Raw genomic sequence first — 25,696 nt, forward strand, 5'->3', positions numbered from 1 at the left:
TGGCAACCGGGGTGGCACTTCATTGACTTAATAGAAACATGGCCGCCGTGTGAATATGGTCTATGGACAGCAGGCTCAGGCGGTAAGCAAAAACACACTCCAATATGTATCCTTATATGGGTTGTTAAAGTCTGAATATAACTAATTATGCTTTCTGCTCTCTTCCCTATAGGCACCATAGGGCACTTCATGGACTAAAAAGCTCTTATTGAAATACCCCAATCCGGGAAGAATTGATGTTGTTGTTTTCCCCTACTTACCCCAATAAAATCCCTGTATGAATGAATGAACCATTGTAAAGCGCTTTGAGTAAGTTTGAGTACTTAGTAAAGCGCCATAAAAATGCAATTCATTATTATTATTATTAAAAGACTGCTATTTATGCAATTCAAGTGACTCTGTGGTTGGTTTTGGTCATCACTCCTTACACCGTCCGTCCGTCCGTGTGTCCGTCTGTGGACAGCTAATCTCTGGCACCGTTGGCTTGATCGCAGCAAAATTGTGCATAGGCACTCCCTGGATGCCAGAGCAGAACCTCTGCCCCACATTTTTCACATGGGCCTGTTATAGCGTCACCAGGAGGCTGCTTTTTGCACACAATTCTTTTTTTTTTACAGTACTCCTACAGATTCTGTCCAAACATCACGCAAATCGGCACACAGTATCTCTATAGTCATTAACCCAAACAGGTATTTCAGATTTTTTTATATTCCATCCTGATTGGCTAAGATTGGCTTCCAAAGTTTGCAGGAGTACTTCATTTTGAACAAATTGCCTCAAATCATGAACACAGCATGCGATTTCCGTGACATTTTGCACGTACATTCCCACTAGGCCGAGGAAGAAATGCCATTTGACATTTTTCAAATCAGCCTCATGGTGGCACTATAAGAGGCGATTCGTGTTTTTACCTATAACTGCACTGATCTGTGTAAAACTTTGTCAAATCACATCTGCCTTTTATAGCATAACTCGGTACACATTATCTCTATAGTCAAGTGATCAAGACGGATCCGTCCGATAAGTCATATTCCATCCTGATTGGCGAATTCCGAACATTGCTGGCCCACAATAGCCTACCTGACCTGGTGGAGACCTGTGCTCTGAGGAGCACTTGAGATATTCTCATATTTTCAAATATGGCCCCCTTTGAAGAAGGTTTGGACACCCCTGCATAGAGGGGTTCACTTTCTGGTCATCTTCCAATAACACACACACACACACACACACACACACACACACACACACACACACACACACACACACACACACACACACACAGCTTTCCTAAGTAAACTTTACCACTTTATGGAATTGTATTAACAGCTGGGGGTGGCTGGCAGTCTCTCAGGAGGTGAAGCGGCCATTTGGCAACCAGATGGTTCCTGGTTCTATCCCCGCCCAGCTTCTCCTGGCCTGCTGTTGAAGTATATCCTTGAGCAGGACATTGAACCCCTGACTGCAGGTTACAGGTTGTTGCCTTACATGGTTGCCTTTGCATGATGTGGACATTGTAAAACACTGTACAGGCGTTATAGAAATGTGAACCGTTTACCATAAATGGTCAGACACTGGAGCTTTCTCTGAGTGTCTGTTTATGAGTACTACACTAGTGACCAGTGGTGTAAAGTTACTAAGTACATTTACTCAAGTACTGTACCAATTTTCTGTACTTTTACTTCTACTCCACTACATCTCAGAGACAAATATTATACTTTTACTCCACTACAATTATTTGAAAACTTTGTCTACTAGTTACTTTGTAGATTTTACAAAACATACATTACCCACTTCAGCCCTATATACATTTCGGCCATTTGAAAATAGCAGATCTACAAGCTCACAATGTGTCGCGATGCAACGCGTTGTGAGCTTGTAGATCTGATATTTTCAAAATATTTTTTATACATTTGAAAACTTGTGAAACGGGACATTCTGCATAATAAGTACTTTCTACTTTTGGTTCTTTAAGTACATTTTGACTCCAATACTTGTACTTTTATTCAAGTAAATTTGGATTTGTTTTTGTTTTTGTCTCATTCCTAACCCAATAATTTGATGACCGGCAGCAGTTCTGGTAGGAGACACAAAGTGTGAACTTTGAGTCTCCTACCAGAGACATTAGCATCTTTCCGCCGGTCATCAAATTATTGTCTTAGGAATGCGACAAAAACTAAAAAATCTCCATGAATTCAAGGCTTCATGGGGTGAGTAATTGATAGAAAATATGATTTTTGGGGGGTAAACTATCCCTTTAAGTGAAACATTTGAGTATTTTTTCCACCACTGCTATAGTGACATCCACGCACTCACACCTACACATTCATACTGTCATTACACCACGTTTCATTACAGGGACGTCCTCTCTGAACGGCTCCCACCGAGGCTCAGCTCAGTCCCTGCAACATCTGGGAGCCCTTAGAGCTGGAAAGGGAGTTAAACGAGCACATATGTTTTATTTGTCCTTTATTTGCTGTCGTTTGTTGCATTTCAGATGACAAATCTTCACTCCTCCGTCAAAGGTGTCACTTCCATCGTCTGGCAGTGTGGTTATGAACCCTGAAACCTCCCGACGGAGTTGTAAAAAACAAGGTGGAATATGAATGTCATCTGGGCTTCTCCTGTGTCGCTGCATTCCATTCAGATTGAGCAAAGCTGAACCAGAGATAGTGTGTATGGTTACAGTATTCCATATAGCCAAAGGGTGACCTTTTGATTTTAGTTTTTTTTATGGATCCTGATAGTCTGCAGCACGGACTTGATACTGATAACTTCAGAGATTAATCTGGGTAAATACATACATAAATAAATAAATGTCAGCAGTTGGCTCTGAAGTGGCTCTGTCTTGGTTGATCGCTCTTAAATTGATTATTATCTGCAAAGCAGGAATTTGAGTCACTCAGGCCTGTTTGAGCAGTACCTGTCCTGTGCTTGTCTCTCAGGCTGGCTGACACACAGTGATCTGAGCGTGTCTGTATTGTGTTTAGCTCGGCCGTGTGCCCAGCTCCCTTCCAGCGCCGGCTGGATACTGAAGTGTGGATCCCTTACGCAAACCTACCACTATTGCATAAATAGTTTGGTAACACTTGCATCCCATGTCTATGATGCATTATAAACATACTTATAATGTATTATAATCTTTATTATAACACTGTATAATTATAGTTATAAGAACTCATTAATTTTCATAATGCTTTATAACAATAATCATAACACATTATAAAGCATTCTATAATGACTTAGTATGCCCCATCACAGTGAACTTCATAAAAAATCTTGAAACTACAACGCGTTGCATCGCAACATGTTGTGCATTTATAGGGTGGCTATTTTCACCAGCCAGGTAGCCATAGACCCATTAACAGACGACGTCACTCTGATAAGACCCAGTATGCGCGCGCAGGCCAGCACCTAATGAACCCCATTCTGTCATATGTCTCGCTAAGGGACGCGCCTCACTAGCCAACACACAAGAGGAGGTTGAATGAACTGAAACCAGCGAAACAATATGTTGGGAATTGATTGCATGAAACAATCACCTGTGCGTCAAGTCTCAAAGTTGGTAAACTAATTATTGTTCTATATAAAATGGGGCTTAGTGGTAGTGGGTATATTAAACATTTGTAATGTTTTGATAAGTTATACCACACCTATCCTTGTTTTGGGGCCTTATGACCTGTAAATTGAGTTATATAATCAGAAGTGACTGATTGGAAATAGGAAGTGGCATTTATATATTGTACTGTGACCCTTTTGTCTCAGAAAACATGGTACTGTTATATGTTCTACCAGTATTTATGATAGAGGTTGCCATGTAAACAGAAATATCACTTTTGGAAGAAATGGGATATTTCTTCCAACATTTTACATTTCCCGTTTACAAGCACATGTAATGTGCACATAAAAAACAATAACATCAAATTATGGCACCTAAAACATTTTTTACATACATGTTTTACTGCATGGTATGTTTCCTGGCACCAGACTCACCACCTGCATAGTTTTAACTGGTGAGTGTTGGCAGAGGTCCAGCCAAACCCCATGAGTTATGAAGTATCACAGACACAGCGCGCTGCATTAGATGAGAGATTATGTTTCTACATGTACGCTTTGGCCTGTGTGTGCTGCAACCCACACACTCCTGTCTGCTCAGTCTGCAAAATGGAACCATCATTATAGCCGTGTAGCCATATATTTTATACTTTGGCTATTCAAAAATAGCAGATCTACAAGCTGATAGCGCGGCACTCGGTGCCGCGCTATGAGCTTGTCGATCTGCTATTTTTGAAAAATCATGAAAATGTGTGCAAATCTTTGAATATATATATATTTTTAAACGAACATTTGTAACTCAAATCTTTGCTTCTACATGCCTTCTAAATCCGAACAGTTTTCTCAAACTCATGTCAAAGACCCCCCCCCCCCCCCCCCCCCATCTCAAAATATTTTGTTCCAGGGACCCCCAGAGGCAAAGATTTGAGTTTTTTTTGCTTTAGAGAATATACAATATATATTCAGAGATTTGCACCAATGTTCACGATTTTTCAAAAATAGCAGATATACAAGCTCATAGTGCGGCACTTGGTGCCACGGTATGAGCTTGTAGATCTGCATTTTTTTAAATAGCCCCAGAAATCTTAAAATTACACAGAAGTGTTCCAGGTCTTAATGGGTTAAGGCTGCAATGCGTACGTTTTGTGTCATCATCGGGATTCGAACCCTGTCTCTTGCAAGGCAGCTTGGCCAGAAGAGATACTTGTCAATCAGTAGGTTGTCCTACCTGACACCAGCGTCTACATGTCTAGGTGCTGGGAGAACACATCCAACCACTGCAGGTGTGCCAGTTATATCACATTAACATATTCTACCACAGTGGTCCTCAAACTTTTTCATGCCAAGGACCCCAAAATCTATATATACTGTATTTGGCCGCGGACCCCCATTTGAAAAGATGTTGTGCCAGAGACCCCCAGAAGAGAAGATCTGTGTTAAAAAATGTAAAAATTATTCAACATTTTTCAAACACTTTCACTTTCTTGTGAGCTTGTATATCTGCTATTTTTGAATAGCCAAAGTATAACAAAATTGTTAAGTGGTTGCTGGGAACCCCCTGGAACCACCCCAAGGACCCCTCTTTGAGAACCATTGCTCTACCATACAGAAAATAACATTTTTATTCATTAAAATGACTTCCAGATTGCAGCTTCAACGATGGATCAGCATACACACAGTGTAGTAAATGAAGAAAAACAAACACATTTGGCTATTTTTGTCTTTTAAAGTGTTTAATGAATATATTGTAGTGAATGAACAGATACAAATGTTTTGAGTTAGAATACAGTTAACAGTTAAAATGTAGAGGTATGAGAACAGAAGAACACATCATACTAAAAGAGTGATAAAAATTTCACATGATTATAAAAGCTGCCAGATAGAATACTCTTCACATTAGCAGGGCAGAAACATAATAGTGGCCTGTCCATACCTGCAGGCCACAGAGGAGAATTTTGGTGGGTTTTTTTTGTATTCTAGTATTGCATAAGGAACTTTTTTTTTGTTTTTATTACAAATTGTTACGCCAGAGCTCCAAGGCGTTATCTGCCTGGAGAGCTAAAACTACCTCTGCTTGTATCCTTTTCAATAAGACTTCAAAGCTGATCAGTTAACACATAGAGAAATAGACATTATCTTTCTCTATAATGTCTCAAATCAGTCAGTGGTCATCTTCTCATCTCTTCTCATACCCTACTGTACCTCTCTGCCTCATATAGGGGGCTTGTACAGCAAAGTTCAAAGTTCATCGCTTTTAACTCTAATGTTTTCCTAATGGCCGCTCGTTGAGAGTTAATGGTTAAATAACAAGCAGGATCATTTCTCCCTGCATGGCTCTCGTTTAGGCCGTTCTAAAAACACACACACACACACACACACACACACGCTCTCACATCAAAGCCTTCAGGCTGCCCTTAATGACCCACACATACATACAGTAACAGTTTGTACAGGCAGGCAGCTGTATGTTGTTCCTGTATTATGTCTCTCGGTCTGTGAGGGTTTCTCTGTGGTTCTGTGGCCTGACTAATTTGGGTGTCGTAATATTTTGATACAGTATAGCTTCAAGGCTCCGCATGTTTTATTTTTTTCCATAAATGAATGCCCTGTTTCACGGGTCTTCAACGGTTTTTCAGGGCAAGGACCCCCTAGCTGAGAGAGAGATGAAGCAGGGACCCCCTCTATATTGTATAAAATTGTGTTGCAGATTAAGCTCTTTTTTTTTTTTAACTTGGTATGCTTTTTTCCCCTCTTACACCAAACCTCTACGCCAAAAATAGCCGATCTACAAGCTCACAACGCCTCGCAGCGCGAGGCGTTGTGAGCTTGTAGATCGGCTATTTTTCGCTAAAGTTCTCCTCAGAAAAGGGATGCTAGGGTTCAAGTGGGTAATGGAATTAATATATCACACAAAGATTTGGCGGCCCACTGTAGTAACTCTGAGGACCCCCTAGGGGTCCCCGGACCCCCTGTTGAAGACCCCTGCCCTATTTTATACGTTATCATTGTGAGCTTGTAGATCTGCTCTTTTCACTCATGTCTTTGAACAATTTAGAAACGTTTTTTTTTTTTTAAATGTTAGCCTATGATGACTCATTGCCCAAAGACGGGGACGGCAGTTTTAAAGAGCTTTGTGGGTTTATAAATATTTAACCAATGAAAGGTATTAACCAGAGCTCATGACTAAATAATTACTACACTGGATCAGTTCCTCCCCATTTCCTAAAAGTAACGGTTTGGCAAGGTTTCCACCTGACAACCACGATGTGATTGGTGTGTAAACTCTTGAGGCAGGTGCACCTCTTCACAGTTTGTGTGCTAGCGTGTGTGTTAGCGTGTGTTAGCGTGTGTTAGCGTGTGTGTTAGCGTGTGTTAGCGTGCTCACAGGCCATATTTGGGGGGACACGTTTTGGACATCAAACCAGAAACGTGTGTCTAGTTGGGGACAAATTTGATGTCCCCCGTTAAAATGTTACTGCAGTTTGTATAAGGTTGGTGTTATAAGGGTAGATGTAGTGTGGGTTCATGCCGTTTGGATTGGTTATGGTTAGGCTTGCGGTAAGGGGATATGGAATGAAAAGTAAATCAATGCGATGTCCCCCAGAAATGTGTGTGTGTTTAAATGTGAGTATATCTGCATGTGATTTCTGAGGTGAATGCTACAATTCTGTAGGAAGAAAAGGTGCGTGTTGCATGTTGAAAAATAATGAATGAAATGATTGATTCAGCATACCTTTAAGAATAACTTTTACTGTATTTGTATACAAGTTTTTTTTTATATTTATATATATATACATTGAATGATAAAAACGAAACAAAAAAGGCTCCTTCATATAAATGTCTGACTATACTACACTGTGTATGGACACAAAGTTGAAATAAGAGTACAAAAATAAAATATTTGTTTGCTATTAGTGTTACATAATAGGAAGGGTACGCATAGTGAATAGGTGACATCTCCCATGTACGTTTCTAGTCTGTTCTTGCAAATAGGAACATAATTCATGACAAAGACAATTTGAGGGAACATGAAACTTCAAATAACCTCATGCACTTATAGCTATAAACTGAGGGATTCTTTCTGTAGATTTATTGTTGACAAATGAATACATTGGATATAAAGTGCATTGTTATCTGGATAACAGGAGTAGTCAAACCCTTCTATATTATTATTACTACTATACTCAGTGGTGGAAAGTAACTAAGTACATTTACTCAAGTGCTGTACTTAAGTATAATTTTGAGGTATTTCTAATTTTCAGTACTTTTACTTCTACCCCACTACATCTCAAGAGGCAAATATTGTACTTTTACTCCACTACAATTATTTTTTAACTTTAGTTACTAGTTACTTTGTAGATTTTGATTGTTATTACAAAAAATACATTAACCACTTCAGCCCTATGTATATTTCAGCCATTTGAAAATAGCCGATCTACAAGCTCACAACGCGTAGCGATGCGACGCATTGGAGCTTGTAGATCGTCTTTTTTCAAAAGATTTGTATACAGTTTGAATTTGTGAAATGGGACATTCAGCACACAATGAGTACTTTCTACTTTTGGTACTTTTAAGTACATTTTGATAGCAATACTTTAGTACTTTTACTCAAGTACATTTAGAATTCCGGACTTTCACTTGTAACAGAGTACTTCTACATTGCAGTATTGATACTTTTACTTAAGTAAAACATTTGAGTACTTTTTCCACCACTGACTAGTACTACTACTACCTCTAATGCTGATACTACTACTACTACTACTACTACTACTACTACTACTACTACTACTACTAGTACTAGTACTACTAACACTACTTCTACTACTACAGCAACAAATACTATTGGCAATGCCTCTATTATTAACAGCGAAAGAACTATTGACATTACATAATAGTTCTCCACATCGTGGCCTTCTGCCGAGTAATTCATTAGCATCTGGTGGATTCTCTTAGCACTAACAACACGTTGCTAACACGGCTGAATCATTTTAATACGTTGTTGTAGCTAAAATCCCATTTGTTTTTCTTGGGCGCAACTGTTTTGCTCTGATGAAATGAAAGTTTATGATTCCCGTAAGGAACGCTGCAGACCCATTGGTTGCTCAATTAGCTCAATTTGGGCTCCAGATGTTCAGGAATTATAGAAGAAAACAAAAAACAACAACGTATGGATGGATGTTGGGTAACATAAGGTCACATGATCATAGACACACAACAAGTTCACAGAACAGGGTCAGGAATTACTCTGCTCTGCCGGCATCACTATTTCCATGACAAAAGTATTCTAATTACCATTTTTACTAGACTACTTATATGGTGTGTGGGGTGTGGTTGGCACCCAGTGACATTCCAACATACGGCGCCATTTTTAGCTTTAAAGAGAAGCTGCTCGACTCTGTTATTCACCCTGGCACCCCTGTTTTGCCCCTAAAAGAAATCCCCCAAATTCCCCAAATGTTCAAACATTGTAATAAAATAGCTAAAGTAGCAGATCTACAAGCTCACGACACGACGCGTTGTGAGCTTGTCGATTGGCTATCTCCGTTATTGAAGTCTGGGAACACAAACATCTAAATGGTTCCACGCCGTTTCATCCAAGCGTAGGACAGACATGGATAAACCGTTGTAAGGATTAGCTATAGAAAGGCCGTCTCTCTTCAGCGCCGCCGACCACAAAGCTCTTCCTCACAATTTCACAGCGCTCTTCATCCTCAGAGACCCCCCTCAGAGGGACCCCCACGGCCCCCAAAAGGCAGTACGAAAAACAGGCTATAGATGATGGTTGATGGGTGTTTGGGATGACCGTTACCTAACCTTCCATCTCTACCCCCCTCGCACGCACGGTCTCACCCGAGGGTTTAACCCCCGAGTCTCGGGGGGCCCAGATGTGGCTAGGCCCCCCCTTCCCCCCACACCCCGCGTGACACTAAAACCCAGAGTCCTCCTGACTCCGAAATGACAGACAGGCCAAGGGGGACAAAACAGCTCCAAAAATAAGCTCTTTACTATGAGGTCCAATAACACAACAAAACAAAAAGAAAACATATACAGTATGTACATCAGTTATAAAAACATACACTCGCACATATGGACAGATATAATTACAAGTTTAGCAACAGGAGTGTGTATTATGATAGATGATGGGCGGCGGTGATGATGGCGATAGCGTTGTTGACTGAGGCGGATTTTGGTGGCACATGGTTGACGAGTTCATTGGCTTGGTTTCCGTGCTAAAGGGACACCCCGCTTCATGGGAGGAGGAGGAGGAGGCAGGGTAAGTGCTGTATAGCATGCCAGATATAATCACACACATTACACATGATGTCACATATCTGTAACGATGGTCCAGGGCCTTGTTGTTGGTCCATCTGCTGGATCTCTCTCTCTCTCTCTCTCTAGACGGCCTGTTTGGCTTTCTTCATCCTGGAGACACAGAAACAGTGGATTTGAGTTAATGCCAGAGATAAACAGCCCCGGAAAGCTCAAACATGATAACATCGTATATTAGGCTGAGTGTGCTGAAAAGTAGATTCTTAAAAAACACCATGAATGTTAATTTAACTCTGAGAGTTCACAAATCCACCTTTCCGGGTCCATTTCTGCACACTCCAAGTTAAATGAACACTCGTAGTTTTACAGTGTGGCTGTGTTGGCTGGTGCTTAATACCCACAGATGAGTTAGTACAAGGAAGAGTGCAGACATCGCCAATGAAAGCTCTTGGCTAAGTGAAGAGACAGCGAAATATGTACACTCGGTGAAAGTCTTCTTGGCTATTGGCTCTCGCCGATAAACACCACTTTGAAAACAATAATGAGAATTTATTCCACTATGACTGTCTGCCAAAGTACGCCTGTGAGAGAAGCCAGCGTTAGACTGCTTCGGTGTTCCAAAGATGTCCCCAGTTGATTCAAGGACACAGAGCCAAACACTTCATCTTGGACGGCACTCTTTCTTTACGCAACCATGAACGAGATTTGGTTTCGTTTTTATTCAAAGGAACACGCAACCTCATGAACTATTAGCTGGCCATTGGGGACGAGAACATTTTAGTTGTTGATTGGCTGAGGGATTTTCTTCCAAGTGATTTCTTTGAATATCTTGGTACTATTTTGAGCCCCTGCTGTACAACATTAAAAATACTTTATGATGAAGCATATATATCAATCAAGGCAATGCTTTCGCAACTGCTTGTTATCGCCAGGCGTAACACGGCAAAGGCTACTTGTTTTGAGATTGGCTGACTTAACTTAATGGACTTTTTGACAAGGATTTATGTGATAGATGTTGCACATCGCTCACAAAGTAATTACGCTGATCAGTGGTCACGTCAAACAAATTCACCCAACAAAGGATTTCCTTGCTAAAATGTACCATCTGGAGTTATTAGCTTTTATTCCACAGCAAAAAAAAAACAGCCCGTCGTTTTAAAGTGTGACTCTAGCCATGTGCAGCCGGTCCGTTTGAATGAGTGTCACTGCGTCACCACCATGGACATGCATGGCATGCAGCCCCATTGTGTTTGCAAAGAGCCATCATCCACGCTCTATACCTGAGATGTTTTGTTATGCGAAACGCCCGATTCACACCTCAGCCTCGTCGGGACGAGACTCCTCTCTCCTCCCGAGGCAGACGAGGAGCGACAGGGGGGAGGGGGGCTGGATGGGGGGGTGGGGGGGGGGGGGAGTCGGACGGTGCTACAGGGTGGGGGGTGGGGGAGAGAGCTGGAGAGTTGGAGTGTCCTACAGTATGTGGATACATGTCTGAGAGTTTGGTTTCTGTTTCAAAGACACGTCCAACTTCGTCGTCATCTCACAACTGGCTCAGGCGACCACATGTGGGCAGTGGTGGAAAGTAACTAAGTACATTTACTTAAGTACTGTACTTAAGTACAATTTTGAGGTATTTGTACTTTACTTGAGTTTTTCCAATTTCCAATACTTTTACTTCTACTCCACTACATCTCAGAGGCAAATATTGTACTTTTACTCCACTACAATTATTTGAAAACTTTAGTTACTAGTTACTTTTCAGATATAAATTATTATACTATAAAACATACATTAACCACTTTAGCCCTATTTTATACCTAGGCTATTTGAAAATAGCAGATCTACAAGCTCACAACGCGTCGCATCGCGACGCGTTGTGAGCTTGTAGATCTGCTATTTTCAAACATTTTAGTACTTTTACTTTTGGTACTTCAAGTACATTTTGATGCCAATACTTTTGTACTTTTACTCAAGTACATTTTTAATTCTGGACTTTAACTTGTAGCAGAGTATTTCTATATTGCAGTATTGATACTTTTACTTAAGTAAAGAATTTGGTTACTTTTTCCACCACTGCATGTGGGCACGTTCATAATGCGGGGGGGCCTTGATGGACAGTACTGTAGACAAACCAACGGTGTGTGACTCTCATTATCTGCTACCACGAGGACATGAGTTGTCAGTCAGTCTACCGTGTATGTACTCCTGTGCTTAATCACGTACCTGCATGTTCCAGGTTAGGACTATTGGGCCATTAAGGGCTGTCACTCTCCTAATAGGCGGCCATTAATAGGTGAAGTACAAGTACTTAAATGCACATTTGCATCCTCGTTTGCTCGCTTCACTCTTTGGCGGTGGAAGTTTCTACAGCTCATTCTAATATATATTGAGGGAGTCACTGAGTATAAATATCTGGGCATTGGGTTTGATGGGAAATTTACATTTCAATTGCATTTGGAAAACCTCGCCTCCAAGTTGAGACAGAAAGTTGGCCTCCCGTACAGAAACGGAACCGGTTTTCATTTATTTAGTGGGAAGGAGGATTGTTTAAGGCAGTGTTCTTATCGTTTAAGGACCGTGGTGGTGATATGATTAATCTGCATGCTGCCGTGTCAAATCATAACCACTTGCACTCTTCCATATATTTTCCAAAATAGCAGATGTACAAGCTCACAATAACGTGTTGCAATCCAACTTGTACATCTGCCGTTTTGGAAATTGTTTGAAAATGTCCCAAATAGGGATGCAAGGGTGAAATCTTGGACTTGGTGTATTACTAAACATTTTGTCCTTTTAAATACTGTTATAAGGTTGGTTGGCCTGCTCTTGTAGAGAGGCATAACAAACACTGGTATTTGTATATTTTCAAGACCCTTATCAGCAAGCTACCTCATTGCATCTCAACCTTGTTGGAATTCTGGAAGCCACAGGATTTGTTCTAATGACTGCCTAGTAGTTCATAGATTCCCAAGAGCTTGGTAAAGGGGCATTCTCCTGGAACGGCCTCCCACATACTCTGGAGACTATAAGGTTCTTCCATATCTGGCAGAGTTTAGGACTTTGATTTCTAGACCCTTGTGTTTCAAGCTGCAACTGCTTTAAATTCCAATTCTATTGTTCTGTGATTGATATGTTTGTTCTTTTGCTTGTTTTCGTAATTGTAAATTCGACTGCGTCAGAAATGAGGGAAACCTCAACTATCCTTTCAAGAATAAATAAAGGTTCAATCTCACGAATGAATAAGTTATAAAGTAACAATATACAGTATCAGAAGAAATCCAGCCCTGTCCCTAACCCAAACACACGTAGGCTTAAAGTCACGTATACATAATACCCAAAACCAAGCACAGACTGACTGACTGGAAAAGGCCATAATGTTTAAGCATTAGTTGGATGTGAAGTCACTTACTTGTTGATGGCATTCTTCAGGTATTGCTGCAGCCACCTGATCTCTGGGTTCAGACAAACCTCTTTGTTTGTCTTCAGCTTGGCACTGCAAATAAGAAAAGAACACGTTTAGCTGAAAAGCTCCATAGAGAGAGTGTGTGTGCACATTATGTAGATTGTAGAATCTTCATTTACATTATTTATTCAGGGAGACGATAAAGAGGTTGCAGATCTGCTATTTCGCCTATGTTTCATTTCACCAAATGTTTTCCCTATTTTCTGTCTGTTTTCACCTATTTTGACCAGAATAGGAGCCACTGCAGCCCTATACTTGTTGGCCATTTGAAAATAGCCGATCTACAAGCTCACAACGCGTCGCGATGCAAGCTTGTAGATCGGCTATTTTCAAAAGATTTTTATATATTTTATACACTTGAAAACTTTAAGTACATTTTGATACCAATACTTTTGTACTTTTACTCAAGTGAATTCTGAATTTCTGACTTTTACTTGTAACAGAGTATTTCTACATTGTAGTATTGATATTTTTTACATTGTAGTATTGATACTTTTACTTAAGTAAAAAAAATTAGAGTAATTTTTCCACCTCTGGCTATTGGTTATTTACTCTGTTGAGAATAACATGGAGGCTATTTGTAGAAAGGTTCAGAGTGAGGATCGTATGTCCCCCATGTGAGGACATGGTGCCCAGTACATGTTCACTGTTTATCATTAGTGGACACAGTTTATTTGGTCTGATAGAGCTGTCGTGTCCCCTTGAGGCTATATTGACTCGACTCTCCCATCAGAAGTGTATCAAGCACCGCACTGTGTTGCTCATTTCCCCCTTTAAAACGTGCTCCACATAAACCAGAACAATGAGTAAGACCGGACCATAAAGATTAAAGCTCAGAACGCTGCGTGGGAAGAAGCACATCGAGAACCCAAACCAATTGCGTCGTCGAACCCACAATTATTGCTTTCCTGTCGAAAACAAAAGCAGCTTCCAATTCCCTTCACATTCACTCTCTTCTAAACACCAATAGACCACGCTTCCTGTGGATGTGTCAGGCTGTCTGTCTTAAGGATCTGCATAAAAACAAATGTCTTTCTCTCTCTGTGTGTGTGTGTGTGTGTGTGTGTGTGTGTGTGTGTGTGTGTGTGTGTGTGTGTGTGTGTGTGTGTGTGTGTGTGTGTGTGTGTGTGTGTGTGTGTGTGTGTCACACACTCATGCACAGCTCCTTTCTCTGCCTGTCACCTCCAAAAGATTGATGGTGAGAAATGTCTTCCGAGGAGGAAACCTGTCCTTTTTTTTTTAAAAACCCTCTTTTTGTGCCAGGAGTGGGTGAGCGTGTGTTTGTGCCACTATGTGGTAAAACCTTCGTTTATTCTCTGTACGACCGTGACGTTCGCTGAAAATAACAGCTTCACGATCGGTTATTTTTGGTGACCAGCACAGTCCACAGTATAGCTAAACTAAGCTTTAACGAGGACACAGGCCGGCTGAAACCTGACTTATAGGACGTGGGGCAACAAGTGTAGCTTGTTTGCGCCTCGCTGTTAGCTTGTCGATCTGTTCTTTTTGACAAGCAACGCTGTTATGCGATAAGGGTAGACATTTAATCTGCAATGTGGAACTTATTTGAATGAATAATAACCTTATTGATTTCAGATTGATTTCTCTCGTCTCTCGAGACATGACATGATGTCAGGTCCCGGTAGAATCGATAAGAAAAAAAAGCCAAAACCTTATTGATTTCCAATTCTCCAATAACAATAACCTACATGCCCTCTTTCTTCAGCTGCAAATGTTTGGTCCAAACCTCAAACTTTTTCATGTCAAGGACCCCCAAAATGATATGTATTTGGCCGCGGACCCTGCATCTCAAAATATTTTGTTCCAGGGACCCCCAGAAGCAAAGATTTGAGTTACAAATGTTCGCTTTAAAAATGTATATATTCAATTATGTGCACACATTTTCACGATTTTTCAAAAATATCTGCTATTTTTGAATAGCCAAAGTATAAAAGGTTAAAGAGGTTAAAATTATTGTGATGCTATATTAACACGTTTTGCTGGGGACCCCCTGGAAACCCCCCACAGACCCCACTTAGGACACAAACATGTACAGTTTGCAGACCCCCATGTTGTAGCTGTTAGATATGTATGGGGGGGGGGGGTACTTACATCACTTGGAAGGGGCAGTTTGGAGTGTGGATGAACCTCAGCTCGCGGATGATGCCTCGAGGCAGAGAGTTGACCGTAGAACGACAGGAGCATCTCTCCACCAGGCTGATGGGTTTGGCTGCATCATGGAGAACCAAAAGAACAGAGAAACACACTTAGTTCTGTCACTTCTGTGCAATACCATGACATGAAGTAAGACGCAACAGAGCATACAGTAACATCTACAGTATTAAACTAAACTCCGACCAACAGAGTATTTTACAGTATAAGAATGCTCTGGTTCTGGACCCTCAACATTACTGCTATAGTTATCTCTTCTACCTGTTTCCATTACTTTCACCTGGAGTCCCAGGTCTTAATTATTCCCCAATTAACATGAATCTTCTGGAACGTTCGGTCAAAATAGCAGATCTACAAGCTCACAACGGCTTGTAAATCGGCTATTTTTAGCAAAGAGATTTGGTGTGGAACGGAAAAAAATATTTATATACATGGTTCTGCAAGCAACACAGCAAGCAAACAAGCTTTGGTTCCATTACAACCAGTGACATGGAAGTGGATGGAACGAAGCACACAGCCAAATTCTAAGGGGTCCCCAGACTGCTTTTAGCCCCCCAAAAGCAGTTAATGTAGCATCATTCATCATTTTAACCACTTTTACCTTTTATACTTTGGCTATTCAAAAATAGCAGATCTACAAGCTCATACCTCGGCACCGAGTGCCGCGCTATGAGCTTGTAGATCTGCTATTTTTTGGAATAAATCTTGAACATTAGTGAACATTTTTAACACAAATCTTTGCTTCTGGGGGTCCCGGGCACAACATATCTTCAGACAGGGGTCCGCGGCCAAATGTTTATCAATTTGGGGGTCCTTGACATGAAAAAGTTTGAGAACCCCTGGGGTAAATGTATGAACTAAGCTTTAGTTATAGATTAAAGGCATACACTGTATGCTTTGTTTGTGTTTGTTGAACTGTGACAGGGTAAACAAATGGACCCCTTAAGGTTTTTCCCCTTACATGCACCATAAATGTCTGAGGAAGATAAAGCATCGGGCCGACATTTTTATTAGTTAAAAAAACATCAGAGTGCATTCAAATCAATCAGCAAACGTGGTCAAGAAAAAGCAGGATAAAAGCCAGTATTTAATCACAGTGGTGAGTGTAACTGTTCCCATCTGCTGGCTGAATACACTATGGGGACATTTGGCCCGCGCAAATAAACATATTTGGACCACTAGACAAATAGAGTCTGATGTGTTGGTTATATAAAAATGTATTGTTCTCAAACCCTCTTACATATATATAGGCTAGACTAATATATCTCCTATTGTACACTCTGCGTTCAGGGGTCAATGAAAAAAAGACCCCTTTGGTGATTGTTCAAGAAAAATGAGGTCATTGTTCAGATTGTAGTGAATAACATTGACATGCATGTGTGTTAAGAAAAGCACATGTATTATATGGTTGACTTTATTGTCTGGCTGAGACTTCTATGTGCGTTGTGGTTTATGTCGCTGCACCGATGCCAAGACGACAAACTCATGCTTTGGCAATGAAGTGCTTTAAAGCTCTGTTTTAAAGGCAGCTAAACATGCAGGAGTCTTCATATTAGAAACTATCCTATGTTTGACATCTGCTAAATGGAACAAACCAACACAAATGATGTAGATGGCAGGCCTGCTCTGCACAGTTCATAACCCCTGTGGCGGACAGTGCTGTAAAGTAACTAAGTACATTTACTCAAGTACTGTACTTAAGTACAATTCTTAAGGCATTTATACTTTACTTGAGTATTCCCAATTTTCAATACTTTTACTTCTACTTCACTGTACATCTCAGAGGCAAATATTATAGCCTACTTTTACTCCACTACAATTATTTGGCAACTTTAGTTGGTAGTTACTTTGTAGACTTTGATTATTATTACAAAACATACATTAGCCACTTCAACCCTATATACATTTTGGGCATTTGAAAACAGCAGATCTACAAGCTCACACGTGAGGCATTGTGAGCTTGTAGATCTGCTGTTTTCAAATGATTTTTATCCATTTGAAAACTTGCGAAACGGGACATTCTGCAAGATGAGTACTTTCTACTTTTGGTACTTTAAGTGCATTTTGATACCAATACTTTTGTACTTTTACTCAAGTAAATCTTGAATTCCGGACTTTTACTTGTAATGGATTGTTTCTACATTGCAGCCAGTATGGATACTTTTACTCAAGTAATAAATGTGAGTACTTCTTCAGAATGCTGGTCTCTTATCACAGATAGTACCGGATCACACCACTCTGTAAAGCCATTGAATGAAGGATTTAAAACAGATGGCGGTGGATTAAATAAAACATGACCGCTATGTAAATGATTCTTTACACTTTAAACGTGTTGTCTCAGAGTATTAGCATAATAAAGGAGAGGTTAGGGACTGATGTCGCCATGAAGGCTGTCGCAGGGAAAGGCTCTAATTTAAGCGGTGTAATTACATGAAAACAAAGAGTAGAATAAATAAATAAATACACACAGATCAGTCATCCTGCAGGACAGAGACACATGCATGCGCAGCGCAGTGGTGGAAAATGTACTCACATGTTTTAGGCTACTTAAGTAAAAGTATCACTGCAATGCAGAATTACAAGTAAAAGTCCTGAATTAACAATGTACTTCAGTAAAAGTAGAAAGTATTCATTATGCAGAATGTCCCATTTCACACGCTTTCAAATGTAAAAAATGTCTAAAAATCATTTGTGAGGCATGTGAGCTTGTAGATCTACTATTTTTCAAACGGCCGAAATGTAGGCCTATATAGGGCTGAAGTGGTTAATCTCTGTTTTGTATTAATAATCAAAATCTACAAAGTAACTAGTAACTAACGTTTTCAAATAATAGTAGTGGAGTAAAAGTATAATATTTGTCTAAAGATGTAGCCTAGTAGAGTAGAAGAAAAAGTACTTCAAATTTGGATATACTCAAGTAGGCTACAGTAAAAAATCCTAAATGTTTTACTTATACTTTAGTAAATGTACTTAGTTACTTTTTACACCTCTGACAACCGCACACGCATTTTACGCACGGCAACACATGCTTTGCGACTTAACCCAGAATACCAGAATAAACCAAGAAATTGACCTAATTAATGAAAGGATCTATTTTAAACTGAACCACCATTATTCTTAATGAGACGCGAAGTTGTCTCATTAACACTTAAAGGACTGTTTGTGATATTTGCCATTATTAAATGTGACATTTATTTGCTAAACTGAGAATTAGAATTCCTTATTAAGTCACCTTAATCACACACTGAGTAGACCTGCATACATGTATTTAAATCTGTTTTATTTTATTAGAAAAAATTAATAAATGGATAAACATTGATAGCTGATTATCTTAAAAGGTTTCACAACAAACTAATAGAACAGCCAAACTTCCATAAAATCCTGACAATCCATGTATAAGACCAAACCAAATCGATCAATTAACATGATAAAACGCGTCCAGTAATAACAGCTAAATAAACAACCTGTAATAACAGCTTAATAAACAACCTGTAATAACAGCTTAATAAACAGCTTCCAGACCGTTTTAGATGTGTCCTTGCAGCCATCTGTTCATCTCTCTGTACAAACACACGCGCGACCCCAAAAAAAAACACCAAATCCTTCAAACAGAAATAAAGTCCATAATAAATAAATCACAGCCTACCTTGTGACTGAGGCACGTAGTGAGTAACCATGGTGATCACTGTCACCAGCACCAGTAGCTTCATATCCATGCTGTGTGTAGATCTATGTATCTAAATGTATCTGAATGTATCTGAATGTATCCAGGAGGCAGCGCTGCGTTAGATGTCTGCTCAGGGTAAAGTCCTCTACGGTCTGACAGAGGAGAGAGAGAGTGCTGCTTGTGTTAAATGATCCTCCTCACTGAACACACTGGAGGAGAGGCAGGGGGAACCGCATTGACCCCCCCTCTCTCTCCCCTCCCCTTTCCCTCAGAGGGACCCCCCCCCCCTCCTATCCACTCTGTGACAGAGACCCCCCCACACGTGTGTGTGTGTGTGTGTGTGTGTGTGTGTGTGTGTGTGTGTGTGTGTGTGTGTGTGTGTGTGTGTGTAGAGGTCTCTGACACACGCGCACGCGCGCGCACACACACACACACACACACACACACACACACACACACACACACACACACACACACACACACACACACACACACACACACACACACACACACACACACACACACACACACACACACACACACACACACACACTCTCAGAGAGTAGAGAGAGAGAGAAAGTAGGAGTGATTGTAGTGAGATAAATGATGCCCCCCCCCCCCACACCCCCCTCTATCCCGACATGTCCTGCTTCCCTTTTTTTTTCAAAGCTTTTCTCATTAAACCCAGTGGTGGAAATTTACTCACAATCTGAAGAAGTGAAACAAATGGAACCAATTTGATGCATAATGGGTCCAAGTGGGTCAATTAACACACATTTTACTATGTGTGCACTGACTGTACAGTTTTGAGGTACTTGTGTATAGGGCTACTTCACTTGAGTATTTACATTTATATATACTTAAATAATACTCCACTACATCTTAGAGGCAAAGACAAGTATGTGCCAGCTTATAGTTGCTTTGCAGATTATTAACACAAAGTAAACATACATAAAATGACACATGATGTATAGGCCATTAGGTTAAAGCAGGGGTCTTCAACAGGGGGTCCGGGACCCCTAGGGGGTCCTCAGAGTTACTACAGGGCCAAATCTTTGTGAGATGTTTTTTTTTTTTTTACATGAACCACTTGAACCCTAGCATCCCTTTTCTAAGGAGAACTTTAGCCAAAAATAGTTATATGGCATATATATATATATAATATTTTTGGCAAAGAGTTATAGGTGTAGCGGGAAAAAAGAGCAGCAAAAGTTTATCTGAAACACAATTTTATACAATATAGAGTAGGGGGTCCCTGCTTCATCTCTCTCTCAGCTAGGGGGTCCTTGGCCTGAAAACGTTGAAGACCCCTGGGTTAAAGGGATAGTTCACCCCTAAAATCACTTTTTTTCTATTGATTAGTCACCCCACGGAGACTTGAATTCATGGATATTCTTTAGTTTTTGTCTCATTCCTAAGACAATAATTTGATGACCTGCAGCGGTTCCGGTAGGAGACACAAAGAGTCTCCTTTGTCTCTCCTACCGGAACCACTGCCTACCTTACCGGTCCGCTGGTCATCAAAAACATGTTTGGGTGAACTACCCCTTTAAGCTACACACAGCAGCACATAAAGTAATTGAAATCAGCCCCACCTTTACCGACATTAAAGTGATGCACACATTCATGCATTAAATGCAATAATATGATCGTGAAATGCATGGACAATTCTGCATAATGAGCACTTTTCCTTTAGATACTGTATTTTGTTGCCAACACTGACTCTAAGCAGTGGTGGATAATAACTAAGTACATTTACTTAAGTACTGTACTTAAGTACAAATTTGAGGTATTTGTACTTTACTTGAGTATTTCCAACTTCCAATACTTTTACTTCTACTCCACTACATCTCAGAGGCAAATATTGTACTTTTACTCCACTACAATTATTTGAAAACTTTAGTTACTAGTTACTTTTCAGATCTACATTTTTATATTATAAAACACACATTAACCACTTTAGCCCTATTTTATACCTAGACTATTTGAAAATAGCCGATCTGCAAGCTCACGTTGTGAGCTTGTAGATCTGCTATTTTCAAATATTTTAGTACTTTTACTTTTGATGCCAATACTTTTACTCAAGTGCATTTTTAATTCCGGACTTTTACTTGTAACGGAGTACTTCTACATTGCAGTGTCGATACTTTTACTTAAGTAAAACATGTGAGTACTTTTTCCACCACTGACTCTAAGCAACATTTTGGATGAAGGACATGTTCTCTCTTACATTGTGGTATATATGAACATAAAGAAGAAAAAAACATACATCTTCCATGACGTTATTATAACCACCATACTGTGTGATATTACATATTGGCATTGAGTTGTGTTGGTGCACATTGGCAAAACATTTTGTGATTTTATTTTAACAACGACAACCTCGTTTACAATTATTTTGTGGGACTTTCCGGTGGCTTTCAGTTAATCCATTTAGACCGGGAAAGCATCTGAGTGTCATTTTAAGATTTCCTTGGGCTATTCATAAAATAGCAGATCTACAAGCTCATAGCGCGGCACCGATCGGTGCCGCGCTATGAGCTAATTTTGAAAAGTCGTGAAAATGTGTGCAAATCTTTGAATAAATATTAATTATAATTATAATATAATAATATAATTATTATAATTATTTATATTATTATTATTTTTTAAAGCGATTTTTTTTTACTCAAATCTTTGCTGCTGGGGGGTCCCTGGAACAAAATATTTTGAGATGGGGGTCCACGGCCTTGACATGAAAAACTTTGAGAACCACTGATGTAGCAAGATAAGTTTAAAAAAAAAAATTTTAGGATTTAGAAGACATTTGTAGAATCCCCCAGAAGTAAAGATTTGAGTAACAAATGTTTGCTTTAAAATTTATATTAAAAGATGTGCACACATTTTCCACGATTTCACCAAAAATATGAATGAGTGAATTACCCAAAAGAAAAATCACCAAAAATATGAATGACCAAAAATATTTTTGGCACTCGGTGCCGCGCTATGAGCTCGTATATCTGCTAATTATTTTAAATAAATCTCTAAAATGACATAGATGCTCTCCCGGTCTCAATGGCTTAAAGGCTGCCATGAAAGAACCAGCACGCCTACTGTACCAGGGATTGGATATGCATTCCCCACTGTGTTTTATATGGTCGCTTGGGTTTTGCGAGCTATGACAGGGAACATTCTATTTTTTTCTCTCTTTCTTCTAACATATGTTTGGCTTTAGTTCCGCTGTGTCTCTCAGGACAGCGTCACTCCAAATGATTTAAAAAAGCTAAAATACTTGAAGTTTTAGAGGAGAATCACATGATCCGGCATAGTTCTATTTCATCAGTTGGTTCTCAAAGTGAGGTCCAAGGTACCCTCAGGGGTCCTTGGTTCTCAAAGTGAGGTCCGAGGTATCTCAGGGGTCCTTGAAGGCAGTGGTGGAAAAAGTACTCACATTTGTTGCTTAAGTAAAAGTATCAATACTGCAATGTAGAAATACTCTTTTAAAGCATAACTCCGGAATTCAAAATTGACTTGAGTAAACTGTAAAAGTATAACGTATTGGTATCAAAATGTACTTAAAGCACCAAAAGTAAAAGTACTCACAATGCAGAATGTCCCATTTCAAATGTATACAAATCTTTTGAAAATAGATGCGACGCATTGTGAGGTTGTAGATCTACTATTCTTTTTATTTTTAAGTGTCGAAATGTATATAGGGGCTGAAGTGGTTAATGTATGTTTTGTAATAATAATCAGAATCTACAAAGTAACTAGTAACTAAAGTTTTCAAATCATTGTATCGGAGTAAAAGTATGTTTGCCTCTGAGATAGTGGAGTAGAAGTAAAAGTGCTGAAAATTTGAAATACTCCATCCAGTAAAGTAAAAATATTTTTTTTTAAAGTACAGTACTTAAGTAAATGTACTTAGTTACTTTACACCACTGTCAAGGACTATCATGGTTCCTTGAGGGAGTTCCAAATGGACCCTTTTACACGTCCGTAACTCTGAGAGTGTACAAAAGGAACCAAATGGACCCTTACGGGTCCATTTGGTTCCTTTTGTACACTCTCAGAGTTATGTTATGGGAGAGTCCTTGAAAGTTTGAGAACCACTACATGACATCACTGGCTCCAGTACATATAGACCTGAGGCATCAGTTATTATACTGCTGGAGAGACAGAGAGGAAACGCTTCTCTTACTATTAACTAAATCCTAAACATTTGTCTTTACTGTTGAATGGAAGTTCTGGAACTTTCCATCCTCTCTCTCTCTCTCTCTCTCTCTCTCTCTCTCTCTCTCTCTCTCTCTCTCTCTCTGTGTATACCAAGCATCCACAGTGTTGTGTTTGGGGGGGGGGGGGGTGTGTATTATTAGTGTGTTTAACAGAATGCAGATGTGAGGTCCATTTCCAGACACTTGGCTTTTATCCGGCAGAGCAAACAGTCCATCTGTGCATGTGCTGTGTGCATGTGCTGTGTGCATGTGCTGTGTGCGTGTGCGTGTGCGTGTGCGTGTGCGTGTGTGTGTGTGTGTGTGTGTGTGTGTGTGTGCGCGCGCGTGCGTGCGTACACGTGTGTGTGTGTGTGTGTGTGTGTATAAATTTGCTCGCGTTGAAAGTGAGAAATTAAAAAGACAGGAAAGAGGAGACTCTTCTCTGTAAAGGAGAGCTGTTAGCTATAGGTGCAGTCCTGTATTCTGTCCTGCACCTGACAAAATGTACTATTTAAATACGTCTACAATAAAACATTTGTTGAAATATACAAATAATACACAAATATACAAAATAGATTCTACTCTACTGTCTCTGCCATTTTCACATCTAATCATCAGTGTGTTTGCTCATTCATAACAGTGTTGAGTAACAACGGTAATGAATATTATTGTGGTTTTTGGTATTTTGTCTTCATCACAGTGTGTTGAAAGCAAGCCACCTGTTGTTTAACAGTTTATAGTGAAAAGAGTCTTGAGGACTAGGAAAGTATAAACATACTTTTGAGTGTTTTTAAAGCATTTTAATGGTTTTAGTTACAATGATATTATTTTTCTGAGCTGTTATTGACAGAGACAGTGGAGAGAGACAGGAAACATGGAGAGAGAGTAAGGGCTGCAAATGGCCCCGCCCAGCCGGGAATTGAACCAGGGAATGTCTGCTAACCTTTATTGTGAGTGTCTGTGTGTACTTTAAAGCATTGGTTCTCAAAGTGGGATCCGGGGACCCCCAGGGGTCCTTGAGGGAGTTCCAGGGGGTCCCCAGCTAAATGATGGATAGTTAGGAACCAAATGGACCCTCAAATAAGTGTCAATTTGGGGGTCTTTGACATGAAGAAGGTTGAGAACCACTACTTTAAAGTGTGTGTGTGCCCTTTCTTTGGATGTCAAACATAAGACTGGACCTGTCTCCACATGGTAACCATAGTAACGGGGAGTTAAAAGACATGATGGGTGAGACAGGCCAGTGGATCCTCAGCCCAGAGGACAGCTGAGAGGACAAAGACTCTCATCACACACAGACACTTATTGACTTCTCTCACAGGCTGAATATTGAGGGTATAGTGTGTGTGTGTGTGTGTGTGTGTGTGTGTGTGTGTGTGTGTGTGTGTGTGTGTGTGTGTGTGTGTGTGTGTGTGTGTGTGCGTGTGTGTGCGTGTGTGCGTGCGTGTGCAGCATACCACATAAATAAGCATGCTTACAGTACATACATGAACAAAATAAGAACAAATAAGACAATGCCATTTTTTGGGCAATACAAAACAAAATGCACTTAATTTATCAATGTCCTTAAGATCACACAAACCACATAATCTTTCTTCCTCCCTCAGAGGAGGAGGATAGTGTGTGTGTGTGTGTGTGTGTGTGTGTGTGTGTGTGTGTGTGTGTGTGTGTGTGTGTGTGTGTGTGTGTGTGTGTGTGTGTGTGTGTGTGTGTGTGTGTGTGTGTGTGTGTGTGTGTGTGTGTGCGTGCGTGCGTGCGTGTGTGCACGAGTGTGCACTCACGTGAGAGTGCACACACGTGCACGCTGCACTAAGAGTATGTATTTGAGTAAGCTTCTCTCAGCTGGCAGTGAACGGACACATCAGAGGGGTTTCACATCAAAGGGCCCCCGAATCACAACGGCCCCTCAAAGCCGCTCACCGTCACCCACACGGCCCCTCACACGTCAACACTAAGGCTTGTTTTTACTTCCACCTCGTCAGGGTTCGTACAGACTCGTAACAAACGTACACGTTTTGCCCCCACGTGCACTGCACTCACGAATCATTTGCGAGAAGAAGAAGAAGGCTTTGCACAAGCACAAACGCAACATGAAATTCATTCCTCATGAACGCACGCAAATCAACCCAATGTGATGCTCAGCTGGTGAATTCCAGCCAACTCTTGGGACACGATCAAGAGAGAGAGAGAGAGACAGAAACATTTCAACATCCTGATGATCTTTTTTGTATTTAGTTTGCCCTGTTAAGGTGAATGGCCTCCTAACATCGTTCTGTAAACATATCTGGCAATATGTCTTCTCGCCCCATTTTTCAATATTTTGTTCTGTAAGCAGTTTAATTTGCTTTCCTCCCCAAAACAGAAATGACAGATTTGCTC

At 40.3% G+C, this 25,696-nt stretch overlaps 1 protein-coding gene across 1 annotated transcript; it reads right to left on the minus strand.

Moving 5' to 3' along the window:
- Positions 1 to 5,275: 5,275 nt before the first annotated feature.
- On the minus strand, positions 5,276 to 19,293 carry cxcl12a (chemokine (C-X-C motif) ligand 12a (stromal cell-derived factor 1)). Its single transcript, XM_080449304.1, has 4 exons — positions 19,104 to 19,293; positions 15,398 to 15,515; positions 13,232 to 13,315; positions 5,276 to 9,975 (listed from the first exon to the last, which is right to left on the minus strand). Exons 1-4 carry the CDS (start codon positions 19,171 to 19,173, stop codon positions 9,948 to 9,950), a joined length of 300 nt encoding a protein of 99 aa, XP_080305430.1. The 5' UTR covers positions 19,174 to 19,293; the 3' UTR covers positions 5,276 to 9,947.
- Positions 19,294 to 25,696: the final 6,403 nt, after the last annotated feature.

Source organism: Gymnoscopelus braueri (assembly GCF_963280865.1).
Source record: "Gymnoscopelus braueri genome assembly, chromosome: 14".
Lineage (NCBI taxonomy): Eukaryota > Metazoa > Chordata > Actinopteri > Myctophiformes > Myctophidae > Gymnoscopelus > Gymnoscopelus braueri.

Bases quoted from the DNA above. Each gene is read 5' to 3' on its own strand.
- cxcl12a (XM_080449304.1), bottom strand. From the start codon at position 19,173: ATGGATATGAAGCTACTGGTGCTGGTGACAGTGATCACCATGGTTACT. The intron at 15,516-19,103 runs GTAGGCTGTGAT...TCCATGATGCAG, and splicing joins CTACGTGCCTCAGTCACAAG to CCAAACCCATCAGCCTGGTG. The intron at 13,316-15,397 runs GTAAGTACCCCC...TCTTATTTGCAG, and splicing joins AACTGCCCCTTCCAAGTGAT to TGCCAAGCTGAAGACAAACA.